Source organism: Carassius gibelio, chromosome B17 (genome assembly GCF_023724105.1).
Source record: "Carassius gibelio isolate Cgi1373 ecotype wild population from Czech Republic chromosome B17, carGib1.2-hapl.c, whole genome shotgun sequence".
NCBI lineage: Eukaryota > Metazoa > Chordata > Actinopteri > Cypriniformes > Cyprinidae > Carassius > Carassius gibelio.
Genome location: NC_068412.1, coordinates 4,380,422 through 4,394,107, shown reverse-complemented (window position 1 = coordinate 4,394,107; position 13,686 = coordinate 4,380,422). Strand labels below are relative to the sequence as shown.

General features: G+C 38.9%; 1 protein-coding gene across 3 annotated transcripts in view; it reads left to right on the top strand.

Annotated features, from left to right (window-relative positions):
• Positions 1-13,686, top strand: part of LOC127975799 (otoferlin-like) — a 39,823-nt gene that overhangs the window by 9,017 nt on the left and 17,120 nt on the right. For all 3 annotated transcript variants that reach the window (XM_052579781.1, XM_052579782.1, XM_052579780.1), the window contains exons 10-24: positions 3,641-3,864; positions 4,337-4,445; positions 5,461-5,641; positions 5,738-5,858; positions 6,168-6,268; positions 6,560-6,650; positions 6,758-6,874; positions 6,985-7,137; positions 10,192-10,381; positions 10,471-10,595; positions 11,428-11,562; positions 11,646-11,807; positions 11,891-12,010; positions 12,652-12,813; positions 12,910-13,072. In XM_052579781.1, coding sequence (XP_052435741.1) covers positions 3,641-3,864; positions 4,337-4,445; positions 5,461-5,641; positions 5,738-5,858; positions 6,168-6,268; positions 6,560-6,650; positions 6,758-6,874; positions 6,985-7,137; positions 10,192-10,381; positions 10,471-10,595; positions 11,428-11,562; positions 11,646-11,807; positions 11,891-12,010; positions 12,652-12,813; positions 12,910-13,072 — 2,154 coding nt within the window. The remainder of the gene's footprint in view (positions 1-3,640; positions 3,865-4,336; positions 4,446-5,460; positions 5,642-5,737; positions 5,859-6,167; positions 6,269-6,559; positions 6,651-6,757; positions 6,875-6,984; positions 7,138-10,191; positions 10,382-10,470; positions 10,596-11,427; positions 11,563-11,645; positions 11,808-11,890; positions 12,011-12,651; positions 12,814-12,909; positions 13,073-13,686) is intronic.

Sequence of the window (13,686 nt, the reverse complement as noted above, 5' to 3'; positions counted from 1 at the left end):
TCATCACCTCGGTGTGAAGCTGCCATTCCCCGGGCCTCGGCCCCTGCCTCAATGTCGGATGGCAGCCACTCCACAGACGGTGGGCAGGGTGGCAACTCATGACAGCACCCCAGCCGGTGAGGGATGCTTCCGTTGCTAGCATTACGCGGTGACAAGGAGCTCCCATCACCAGGCCCTGAGACAAAAACAAAGGTTTTCTCCACATGTCTAAGGCACGTAGGCACCGCCGCGTGACCTTTAGCATGCAAAGTGGGTTTCCCCTCGAGGAGAATCCATTGGTCTTGAGCCAGCACTGTAGGGGTCTCATGTACAGAAGGCCAATAGCATTCACGTTGGACGCAGCTGCCATCAGACCCAGCAATCTCCAAGACTGCTTGACAGTGAGTGACCGGTCTTCTCTCACTCTCGTGACTGCAGTGATGATCGATTTGATCCGAGCAGGTGACATACGTGCCTGCATCATGGTCGAATCACACACCACACCCAGATAAGTGGTTCTCTGTACTGGAGAAAGCACACTTTCCTTGGCGTTAAGTCTTAACCCCAGCTCTTTCATGTGAGCGAGAACAACATATGGATGAGCTAATATCAACCAATCATCAATGTGGTTGAGTTGTGTAAGTTTGGGGTGAGTGTGCAAGGCCAGAGGAAGATCCGTATTGGTAGGCTTTTGCCCTCAAAGGCAAACCTCAGGAACTTCTGAGGAAGAAGGATGGAGATAAGTGCATGTTTTTGATAGATCGTGAAACACCAGTCCTCGGACTTGGCCTGTGCAAGTTTGCTGAATTTCAGTCCCCTGACTGAGAGGTTCAAAAAGCGCAGATCTAAAAAAAGGACACAACACCTCATCCTTCCTCGGAACTGTGAAGTACCAGCTGTAGGACCCGGACTCTGCAACCCAAGGGGGGACCAGCTCGAAGGCCTCTGTCCTCAGAGAGAGTCTACTTCTGTTCAATTACCAGAGCCTGCTTGGGGCCCACTAGAACTGGATTCTGTGGCCTCTCACTACAGTGTGCAGGACCCACTGAGACACATTTGGCAGTAGTTTCCACGCTGCAATATAGTCTACTAAGGGAAACAGCCTCTCAAGACTGATCTCTGGTGTCATAAGAGCAGTTAGCTTGGTGCCCTGAATCGGCGCACCGACAGGAGATGGCCGAACTAGCTGCTCTGGAAACCTCCCAGGAGGTTGTGAGCCTCTTAGCACCGCTATGTTTCCTGGCGGTAACTGAGAGAAGCGCTCACCGGAGACCGCTGTGCCCTGGAACACCGGCAGGATTGGCAGATCGATCTCCTGAGGGCACTGATAAGTGACAGGCACTGTGTAATGCAGTGTACACCACTCTTCCCCAGAGGAAGCTGGCCCTCAAAACGTCCTAGGCCTTAGGCATCAGGATGTTATGACGAAGGCTATCCAGCGAAAATGATGGTCCGCAGAACCACTAGATGCCTTCGACCTGGGAGCGCAACTGCAGCGTGGGTTTCCAATCCTTGAGAACGAGCTCTAGATCTAGTGAACACGGGTGGAGATAGGGTTAGCCATCTCCAACCCGTTTGCCAGACCATGTGCGATTCCCGCTATCGCGGTCACCACCGTGCCTCAGCTGCAGCGCGACTGTAAGCGCCCCCCAAGAGCCGACTGTGTGAGCTCCGCTCCTCATTAATGCTGCTCATTATAATATTAGGCATAATATGCTTGTGTAACTGGTGCTTGTGCAACTGGTGCTTGTGCAACTGGCGAGCTCTACATTTCTTTCCAGCTGATCCGAAAGCGAAACCCGCGAGCACAACCACCATTCCGTCTTGGCAAAGGCAGGGCTGGCACCGCAAGAAACGCCAGTGAAGGCTCCCTCCTCAAAGAGAGCCTTCTGAGAGTGGTGCAAAATGCTCGCATCACAGTTGTCAACTCCCTCGAGAGCTGACACTGCGCGCTTCACTCTCAAGCAAACAACACACGAACTGCACGTGTCCCTACCCTTTTTTTTTATTTTATTTTTTGCTGGCAGGGAAAACACAAAGCCTGAACGCTGCCTGCCCTCGCCCAAAAATTCTCGGTAACACTTTATAATAACTGCATGCTATTAATCATTAGTTTATCATTAGGAAACAGTTAATTCATCATTTATAAAGCATTAATAGACATTTATAAGCAGTTTATAAATACAGATATAAATGCTTTATACCTGATTTAAAAGCATATCTATAATGTATTTAATAATTGTTTTTTCATACTTTATTAATGATCAATTTATCATTTCTAAATTAAGTATAGCATTATTTACACACCAGTTATTAAGGAGTTGTCAGTGGTTCATAAGATCACTTAGAAATTGTAAGTAAATGATTAATAAACTAATAAAACTATTTATACATCTTTTTATTCAGACATATAGTAATAATTACTTATGGTGTTAATAAATGGTTTATTAACATGTATTTCTACTGTAATTCAGGTTTAATTCAGGTAGTTATAAAACATATGTAGTTGTTAGTTAACTATTTATGTGAGCTCATCTAAAGTGAGGACTATTTATGCCTTGTAAAGCTTTTACAAATGATATTTAAAGGCTGTTTCTATTTCTATGTTCTGTATCACTGTGTTGTGTTTGTTTCCGTTTTTTTGTTTAGAAGATAACTGAGCCTTTAAATATCCTTTATAAATGCTTTACAAGGCATAACTAGTCCTCACTTTAGATGAGCTCACATAAATAGTTAACTGACCGCTACTAAATGCTTTATAACTACCTGAATTTACTACATTTCTTGTGATCTTATATATCACTGGCAACTACTAAATAATTGGTTTGTAAATAATGCTATACTTCATTGAGAAATTATAAACTGATCATGAATAAAGTATGAAATTACACATTATAGATATGCTTTTAAATCAAGAATAAAGCATTTATATCTGTATTTATAAACTGATTATTACTGTCTATTAATGCTTTATAATTATGAATTATCTGTTTACTAATGCTTAATTAATGATTAATAGTGTGCAGTAAAGTGTTACCAAATTCTCTAGATTGAAGCTTTGACGATGGAGTTTTATCAGTGGACAAACGACACTAAATAAGACTCACAAACAGTTAGTGGATGACACACACTCACAGAGCGCTTGCTAAAGACACAAGGCTGATTACCGGCTTCGCCGCTCATGCTTTTATGCTTCCTGGTCTCTGACGTCACCCACCTATGACGTCTCGCCCATCCATTCGACTGTTTACACACGTTATTCAGAGACGTCATGCTGGAGGCGTTCCCCTAACGTTCTCGACGCAGCTCGAGTTCCTGAAGAGGAACAGTTATTTTAAATTGCAATAATATTTAGCAATATTGCTGTATTTAAGATCAAATAAATGCACACTTCCTCCAAAAACACATACACACAAACATAAATAATTTCTTATTCCAAATGTTAGACCAGTAGTGTATTTACTTTGTTTCTTGTTGTTTATTATGTTTTGCTTTGGATATTATATTATCACACAAAGCCTTCACTACATTGCTGTTCAAGATCATTATGTAAATATTTGTAAAAATCCTTATCCAGTAATTACAGACAACTATAAAAGTCATGGAATGTTATTGATCAAATGGTCAAAGATGAAAAACATGATCCCGTTTCTATTGATAGGCTTTCTTCCAACTCTTGGGCCGGCTTGGGCCAACATGTACGGGTCCACACGCAGCTACACGCTCATGGACGAGTACCAGGACCTGAATGAAGGACTAGGGGAAGGGGTGTCTTTCAGGGCCCGGCTGCTGATCAGTCTGTCTGTGGAGATACTGGACACCTCCTCTCCTGATGTAATGAGCTCCACTGAGGTGCAGGTGGAGGGGATACCCAACATCCCAGATGTAAGCGATCCATATACAGGGTGTTCGACAGCCCAAGTGAATAATTAATTGACTTTTTTTTATCGCCCTACATTATTAATTTAGCAACAATACTTGTATTAGTTCTTTGTCTGCAAGACAATCATCTACACAGTCAGAGCCAAAGTTAGACTTCAATCTGCATGTGACTTGCTGTTAAAAATTGTATCATTTTGAGAAAACAGAACTGTTTTGAATTGTTTATGAGCACAGTGATATCACTTTTGCCTAATCTTACACATAAAAAATGCTGCAGAAACAAATTTCACTCAGAAATTGCTAGTAAATTATATGATTTATTAACAAAGCAATGGCAATTAATGCATTGTATTAACATGAAATGTTGAAGTACATAGACTGAAGTGATATTTTCTTATTAAAGCATACTCTGAAAACCTTTTTAGGGTGTATTCACAAAACATTATTTAATCAATTGTTTGTTGCTTATATCTAGAATGCCACAGGAAAACTTGAAGAGTTCTTTCTCTTTGGATGTTTCCTCGAAGCCACTATGATTGACAGGAAGATTGGAGACAAACCCATCAACTTTGAGGTTACAATAGGTAAAATCTATGGTAGATATCAGTCTTAAATAGTTATCAGGGTTTAAATTGAGGTCAGAGTTGCTCACTGTTCAGAATGCTACTGAATAAATAAATTTATATTACCTCTGTGAGTGTACTTTTTAATAAAACATTTTCATATTTTAGTTCGATATATACACAAAGTATATGGGCAAATCGCTGAAACACTAAAGTAGATGATATTAATAAACAATGTCTCAAATGCCATTTGACAAGTTCAGCCTTCTTATGTTCTGGTTAATTCAATATGAATTAAAACACATTAAAATACAAACCCCTCTAACTTTTACATGAGAGGACCATTAATTGTCTGTAAAGGAATAGTTTACCCAAAAATTAAATTGCTGAAAATGTTCTGACCCTCAGGCCATGTAAGATATAGATGAGTTTGGTTGTTTCATGGAAACAGATTTGGAGAAATGTAGCACTGCATCACATGATCACTAATAGATCCTCTGCAGTGAATGGGTGCCATCAGAATGAGAGTCCAAACATCTGATAAAAATATTACAATAATCCCAAAATTATCCACACCACTCCAATCCATCAGTTAATGGCTTGTGAAGCCAAAAGCTGCATGTTTGTAAGAAACAAATCTGCCTTTAACTTCAAACCATTGCTTCTGGCTTAAATACCATAATCCATAATAACTTTTCCTCCAGTGAAAAAGTGGTCTGGTCTGAATCAGGAGAGAAATCTGCACAGATCACGCACCATTTACAGTCCAAAACAGCTATAAACAAACATGTGTGTGGATTTTGATGTGAGAGGTTAGAGGAGAAGCACTTTTACTGGAGGAAGTGTCAATATGGAATTTGGCTTGAAAGACTGAAATAGTATTTTTTTTTTTTTTTTTTTTTTGTTAAAACATACTCCAATAATCTTAATTGTTTTGTTTTATTTTATTTTACAAATTCAAAACTTAATATTTTACAGTGCACAGGTATGATACACTTCACTTCTATGAAAGTTATTCCTATCCTCTCAAATCAAGGAAACTATGGCAGTGAAGTCGATACCCCAACCAAGCCAAAAACAAAGAATAAGAAGGGTGGCGATGGAGATGACGAGGAGTCTGAGCTCATTCACGGGTCCAGTGATGAGGAGGTGGATGATAGTGGAGATATGACATCAGTTTCCACCACTCCTCCAATGAAACCAGTCATCACTGACAGGTTCGGTTACTCAACATGACCCAAAACCCATTTATTTATTTTACTTTGCAATTAAGTGCAAAATCATGTGAAATGTCTGGTTTTAATTTTCTGCAGAAACTATTTCCACCTCCCGTACTTTGAGAGGAAGCCCTGCATCTATATCAAGAGCTGGTGGCAGGACCAAAGAAGACGACTTTATAATGCTAACATCATTGACAGAATTGCAGATAAATTGGTAATAAATCAATGAATATAGATTATTTGAGTTATTTTCTGAAATAATAAAACAAAAACTTAAGTATCTGTTTTGGATGCTTTCTTTTCACTGGTCAGAAAGAAGTCAAATTATGGAAGGAAATTAGCCCAAAAACACAAAATTGACTTGTGCATGAAAAAATAAGATGTTTGCCAGTAGTGTCTCACCTTAAATACCATTTTTCATTATAGTTTAATTTAGTTATCGATAACAAACCTGGTTACAGTTCATCTGTGAAAATACATCTATTAATTGAGATTGAAACCTGTGTTCTCTATCATCTTATAGGAAGACGGGTTGAATGATGTGCAGGAGATCATTAAAACAGAGAAAGCCTATCCTGAGCGCAGACTCAGAGGAGTCCTGGAGGAACTCAGCAATGGCTGCAGGTTTGTATACATGTATATTTCTGCAAATCTTGAGACAGTTATGAGTGGTTCTCTGGAAACAGTGCTCTTTGTGCTCCATTTGGAGGTTCAGTAAGCATTTTTCAAATAACCACTTGACTGGTAATGTATGTCGTAGTTAGTAAAGCCTGATCATTCAGAACTAACATTGTTGATTAAAATGAAAATTAAGAAGATAAATTTGTTTCCTGAGAACCACTTTTATATTTTCACAAATCTTCATTCAACCATCTATGACAGAGAAAAGATAAAATAACAGTGAATCTCTTTCAGTACCTTTGTAACTTTGGCAAACAATGATCAGAATCAGGCTGGGAAGACTAAACTGGACCGGGAGAGACTGAAATTGTGCATGCAGGAATTGGTAAAAGCAGCTGTTACTAATACATATTAAGAGTAACTAATGTTAAAATCTGATTCTGGGGGCCTGTTTTTATATCTGTTACTAAAGCTTGTTCTAATTTCTTTCAGGAAAACATGGGCCAGCAAGCAAAGAATATGCGATCACAAGTAAAGAAAAGTAATGTTAAAGACAAAATAAAACTGGCACAAAACTTCCTCCACAAGCTGAGATTCTTGTCTGATGAGGTAGTGCACAATAGCTGATAAAATAAAAATATGCTATGTTATGAAACCATGTAGATTAGTTAATATCACTGTTAAAATATTAATGTAAATCCTTTTGTTTTTCATCATAGCCTCAGCATAGTGTTCCAGATATTTACATATGGATGATAAGCAACAACAAACGCATTGCATATGCCCGCGTTCCCTCCAAAGACATCCTCTTCTCTTCTGTGGATGAAGAAACCGGAAAGGACTGTGGAAAAGTCCAGACCATCTTTTTCAAGGTTAGGATGAATGCACACAAATTCTTAAAACATCTACAAAGCATTTAAAGTCAGGATGCTTATCTTGAAAGGGGCCAAATGTGTTTTATTATGAAAACAACTCAAAACTTTTATCCACGCTGATGAATGTATCAGTGTGGGTGAATCAAGTTTATCTGCAAAAGGATGCCTGATCATTTCAGTCTGTTCTGAACTATTTTTGTAGTACGTTTAGGCACAAATTGCTTTATGAAGCTGTCACATTATGATGAAAGAAAATGTTATTAAAGGATGTAGATGATGATGTCTTGGTTACGCACGTAACCTTCATTCACAGAAGAAGAGAATGGAGATTTACATCAGCTGACGGGGTCCCTATGGAAATAGTCACAACCATTGAATTGATGTAACAACTGCCATCTCATGTTACAACATACACAGTGCCTTGTTGTGCCATAGTATTTCATACCAGGAATGGGAATCGAAAGAAAAGTATGAGGAGGGTCACAGCTGCTGTACCATGGTCTGAGCTTGTGACTTTTACAAAACTTTTTTTGTGATTTTTGTGATGTGTAAAATAATAAAGGTGACCCATACTCAGAATTCATGCTCTGCATTTAACCCATCCAAAGTGCACACACACACAGCAGTGAACACACACACACATACTGTGAACACACACCCGTAGCAGTGGGCAGCCATTTATGCTGCGGCGCCTGGGGAGCAGTTGGGGGTTCAGTGCCTTGCTCAAGGACATCTCAGTCGTTGTATTGCCAGCCCGAGATTCAAACCCACAATCCTAGGGTTAAGAGTCAAACTCTCTAACCAATAGGCCACGACTTCCCCAATTTTTGGAAAGATTTTTGGAAGAGTCACTGTGGTAGGTCCTTCTATTACCAATGCAGATAGACTGGAAAGAAGTAATTATGTCAAGGGAAAGACACGGGTTTCCCAACAGGGAAACTGTGGTGGTTGCAATGCGGGGCAAGATGTGCTTGATGGACTCTGTTCTGGACTGCCAAGAAATGCTGAGCAAGGTCCTGAACAATGCCACCGATAAGGCCAACTAGTAAGATGGGGGCAGTACTTCTTACCAAGTAGTCCCAATTCTTAGCAAGGTTGAACCAAAGGTGCCAATCCTGGACATCAAGGTGACCATTATCTGGCAGACTTACCTTGACCTGGAATTATGATTGTAACTGAAATGGTTGGCCTTTGAAATTTAGTTCCAGACAAAACATACTGCTTTTCCAGAATCTGGAGCTACACCTTCTTCACCTCCAGCATGGGCCGGGCAAGGTTGCTGGCCTCTTGTAATCCCTACTCGATCCTCTGCAGCATGTCCCACTTCTCCTTACCAAGCTCCACCAGTTTTTCACTGCAGTTACATCAGATGGAAGAACGCCTTCTAGAGCCTCTCCAGGATTCCTGGTTCTGGGCAACCTGAATGGAGGGAGGCCAAAGAAAGTGCAGACAGGTTTGGTGATGCTGGTGCTGGAGAAGCCCATTCACTGCTGGCATGGTAGGAGACAATGGGAGTGCAAGGAATCAAGGAGTGGAGTGGTTTCAACACTTGCCCTCAGATCTATACCACCCCAGATACCCTGTGAGGCTGCTTCTCCAAGGATTGCCTGGGTCTTTTCTCGTTTAGGGTGAGTCCAGGCACAGAGCTGGGCCCACCACCTGCTCTTGCCTGGTCTCTCCAGACTGCAGCACCTCTCGCTTTGGCTGCACTAGCAAAATCATAGCACTTTTTACACACAACTTCCCACTCTCTGTGGACTGGATCTTGATGCTATGGCTATGCTTTCCCAGATATTTTTATTTTGTTGTTGTTTTTGTTTTGTTGGACACTGTTCATAACTTGAAAAAACTTTGATCTTTGTGGTGTGCCACTTCTCAGGGCTATTCTCTTTCTTTTTTGTCTGCCATAGTAGCTGTTGAGATGTTTTGTGTGTTGTGCTTTTATCGAGTAAGTCATCCTATATCAGAAATTAGTGTTTGACACCAATAATGGGATTCAACTGCATGGTGAAGACACCATGGCAAATATATTATTATAATATAAAATATACTTTTCAAGAGCAGTGGAGGTATACTGCCAGTGTTGCAGGTTGAGGCATAATATGTTTGGGCCTAAGGTTACATTTTTGCACAGTCATTACAAAATTATATTAAATATTCAGGGTTGGATGTAGTTTGTAATTTGGATGTTGATTTACTAGAATGTTTTTCTGCTGGAATTGTTTGTTTATTTTTTCTTTTGTTAAAAGCTGTTAAATTATTAAGCAGTGTGTCATGTCGTTTTTTTTACCTTGTATTCTATGTGGTGACCACTGGAAGGTGCTCTGGGCATATATTTTTCTTCCTTAGTTTTTTTCCCCTGATGTGATATATTTTGCAAAGCAGAAGTAAAGGTATCAAGTTCATTGCGTTCTAACAAGAAATAGTTTTGTGTCTTAAACACTTCTTTTATAAAGAACACCACTTTCTCACATAATGCAGTGAAGCAGCCTGTGCATAAAATGAATAATTGATTCTCTAGCCAATGATATCAACCAATTTAGTACCACCGTAATGGACAGCACTTTAATGATGTCTAAGTTTCTGTCTATTGTTAATTGAACTTACTCTAGTTTTCAATATAATTGAAAAAATGTTACTGTTACTATGTTAGAAAAAATGTGGTATGTTTAATGACTAAATAGTTTGTAGAACCCTGGAATACAGTTGGTGGCGGGGGGACTAGACATAGTAAAATGGTTGCAGGAATCAAATTTTGCATGGTATCTTTTTCAGATCTGAAATAGAAACATGTAAGACACGTGACTTTCAACCCTTTACTTTTCTAGATTGCTCCAGGACTGATTTCATGTATTTTTATATCAAACTTATATATATAAATTCAAGGCACTATAGCTGTGTCTATAACTTTTAATATTTTTGAACATTATCAAATCTTGATCAGGCTTCTGAAGTCCCTGTGCTGTAGAAGGATCTTCCAGAAAAAGAGCACTTCCCAAACTGAAACAAACACTAATTTACTTTCTTTTACTACTTTTCTTCTCTTTTTAGCTCCCTGGTAAGAAAAGCTTTGGACCTGCAGGCTGGACCGTTCAGGCTAAAACTGAGCTGTATCTGTGGCTCGGCTTGAACAAGCAGCGTAAGGACTACTTAAACGGCCTACCAAATGGTTTTGAGGAGAACAAGGCAGTAAAAGTGCCTGGCATACATTCTTCGCCCCCTATAAGCCTGATCTACACAAGTAAGATTCCAAAGAACTTATATGAGTGACCTCAGATTGTCTGTGTAATAATCGTGATAAGAATCTTTTCTTTTATTGTATGCTAACAGTGAAGCAGATCTTCCAGCTGAGGGTTCACTTGTACCAGGCTCGCAGTCTGTTTGCGGCTGACAGCACAGGTCTGTCAGACCCTTTTGCCAGGGTCTTTTTCTCCACCCACAGCCAGGTCACAGAGGTGAGATAAAACCTTCATGGCAACTAACTACTGATATTTGAATGTTATAAGCACATTTATGCATATGAACAAATCAGAACCACATTTTGAAAGACTTGTCATACTTATTGTGTATATATCTCTGCGCATGTTTCTTCATATTTATATAAAATATTTTATCATTAACTTAATAAATGTTAAAGATGAAATCTGAATGTATTCATGTTATATGACATATGATTACATTATTCTTATTATTTACTGAATAAATCAGAGCATTCTGTGAAATCAAGTCTTCTTCAAACAGTGTAAGTTCATTTACTGACATTTTAAATATGATGATTGTTAATATAGTTCTATTTAAGATAATATTATTTATATCTAAGATAATTAAATCTGAAAATAAAACTAATTAGTAATATTTTTTATTTTAATGTTTTAATATTATATGATACAATTATGATGATCAAAAAATATGGTTAAAAAGTTTCACTTGAACAATATGAATTTATGTACATATTAATTAATTTAATTTTCAATAATTTCTTTACATTACAATTCCTCATACTGTTTGCTACAAAAACATAATTTAATTTCATATGATAATATTTACATGATTAAAAATGACACTTGAATTTGAGCATATTAATTAATTTTAAACACTTTAATTTTACACCCAAGTCTCGTTTTGGACGTACACTAACACTTGATAGGCTTGAACTGTTTGGTGCTGCTTTACTTATTGAGCAGTAGACCATTGAACTGTTGAGATGTGATGTAGTACAACGCCACATAATATCTGCAGCATAAAGAAGTGAAAAGGAAGGTTTAACACCTGCTGATTTCTTCTCAGGTCCTGAATGAGACGTTGTGTCCTACATGGGATCAGCTGCTGGTGTTTGATAATGTGGAGCTCTATGGTGAGGCTGGTGAACTGAGAGATGATCCTCCTATAATCGTCATCGAGATCTATGATCAGGACACTGTCGTGAGTGCTGATATCTTTCAAATTAATCATTTCCTTCACCTCCTTAAATGCGGTTAATCTCCAATCCCATTCTACTTCCCAAGGGGAAAGCCGATTTCATGGGCAGGACATTTGCAAAACCTTTAACCAAGATGTCAGACGAGTATTATGGGCCACCACGCTTCCCTCCTCAGCTGGAGTACTACCAGATCTACCGGGGGAACTGCACTGCAGGAGAAATGCTGGCGGCCTTTGAACTGCTGCAGGTGCATCTGACAGGAACAAGAAACTGTTTAAATCTTAGTCTGTCTGTGTTTATGTATACTTATGTATTGTGAAAATCTTTCAGATTGGACCAGCTGGAAAGGCCGACCTGCCCCCAATAGATGGCCCTTCAGATTTCGATCGTGGTCCAATCCTGCCTGTTCCTATTGGCATAAGACCTGTCTTGAGTAAATACCGAATTGAGGTGAATTGCTCTTAGTAGAACACTTATCTATTGCTGACCTACAGTCTTAAATATCGTGGTTCTTTGTTGGCAGCAATGGTTTCAGGAAGAAGCGTTAATATCCTTGTAACAAAATGTTCTCATAGTGGAAAAAGGATTATTAAAATGTTCTTTACACTAAGAAAATAAAATGTTGTTATAAGAGATGTTGACTGAAAGTCAAAATTATCCTTATTTTCCAGTCCCCTCACCCAATGCTTTTTACAAATGTTTTTAAATTTCTTATAAATTTTAAAATGGTATTGTAGAGAGGTATGCAGACATCATAAGAGAGCGCACACACACACAGACACACACACACTCCATATTGAGGCCTGGGTTATCATAATTTGCATCAAATGGTTGTTAAATGAATGAAACTTCCTAAAACAAAAATAATATATTTTTATATTTGATAAGCAACTTCCACGATTATTGTACGTACAAAATTAACAGCACTACAAAGTTTTCACCATTTGGTGAATTTTGCTGTTTTTAATCCAACATATGTAATTTATCCTATGTGATTTGTGCAGAACCAAAGAGTTTTAGCCTCTGTATGCCCCTGTACCACCAAAAAATAATAATAATTATCTCAATAAATGAATGACACATTCATGCAGGTTCTCTTCTGGGGCCTGAGGGACCTGAAGCGAGTGAATCTGGCTCAAGTTGACCGTCCCCGTGTGGACATCGAGTGTGCAGGGAAAGGTGTTCAGTCAGCGCTGATTCAGAACTACAAGAAAAACCCCAACTTCAGCACTCTGGTCAAGTGGTTTGAAGTGGTGAGATTTTACACGTTTAGAACTCAGAAAGTATGAGATATTTTCAAAATGATGTCGATTGCACTACAAATATTTGATAATGTTCATGATTTTCAGGACCTGCCAGAAAACGAGCTCCTCCACCCTCCTCTGAACATCCGTGTGGTGGACTGCCGGGCATTTGGTCGTTACACACTAGTTGGCTCTAATGCCGTCACATCTCTACGCAAGTTCATTTACAGGCCATCGGACAAGAGTGTCAATAGCTGGTCTGCCATGGGTGTGTATGCAGAGATAAAAGCTGGTCAATATGTACATTTAGTTAATAAACTTTAAATGATTGTCTTGTAGAACTCATAGCATAGATGTAGCTATCATCTGAGATCATTTAAATAAAAACAACAACAATATATATATATATATATATATATATATATATATATATATATATTTAATATATATTTAATTATGGAAATGGGGGGGGGGGTCTGTCATGAGAACTCTCGGAGGGATTGGTGTGGTAATGTACATGTCAAAGTTAATGTATTTGGAAAGAAATACTGCTGCTGCACATATAACATACAAGGACCCCATAATTGAGTCATTTGATAACTGCTGTTCTTTTCTCCACTTCATCTGTCCCAGAGGCAGAGTAACAGCTCATTAAAAAGTATAAACACAGATGCTTAGTGCTGCTGCTAATATGCTTAATATTTTGCTCCTGCATACAATGCAAACTGTTAACATGACACTTAGTTTAACTTGATTGTGTGACGATTCGCGACCAGTACAACACAGGGAGACGAGAGATCCAATCACAGGTATGCTTTATTGTGGATAATCCAAATTCGTTGTCAGACATGCCATGGTCAAAACCAGAAATGCAGTCCAAAC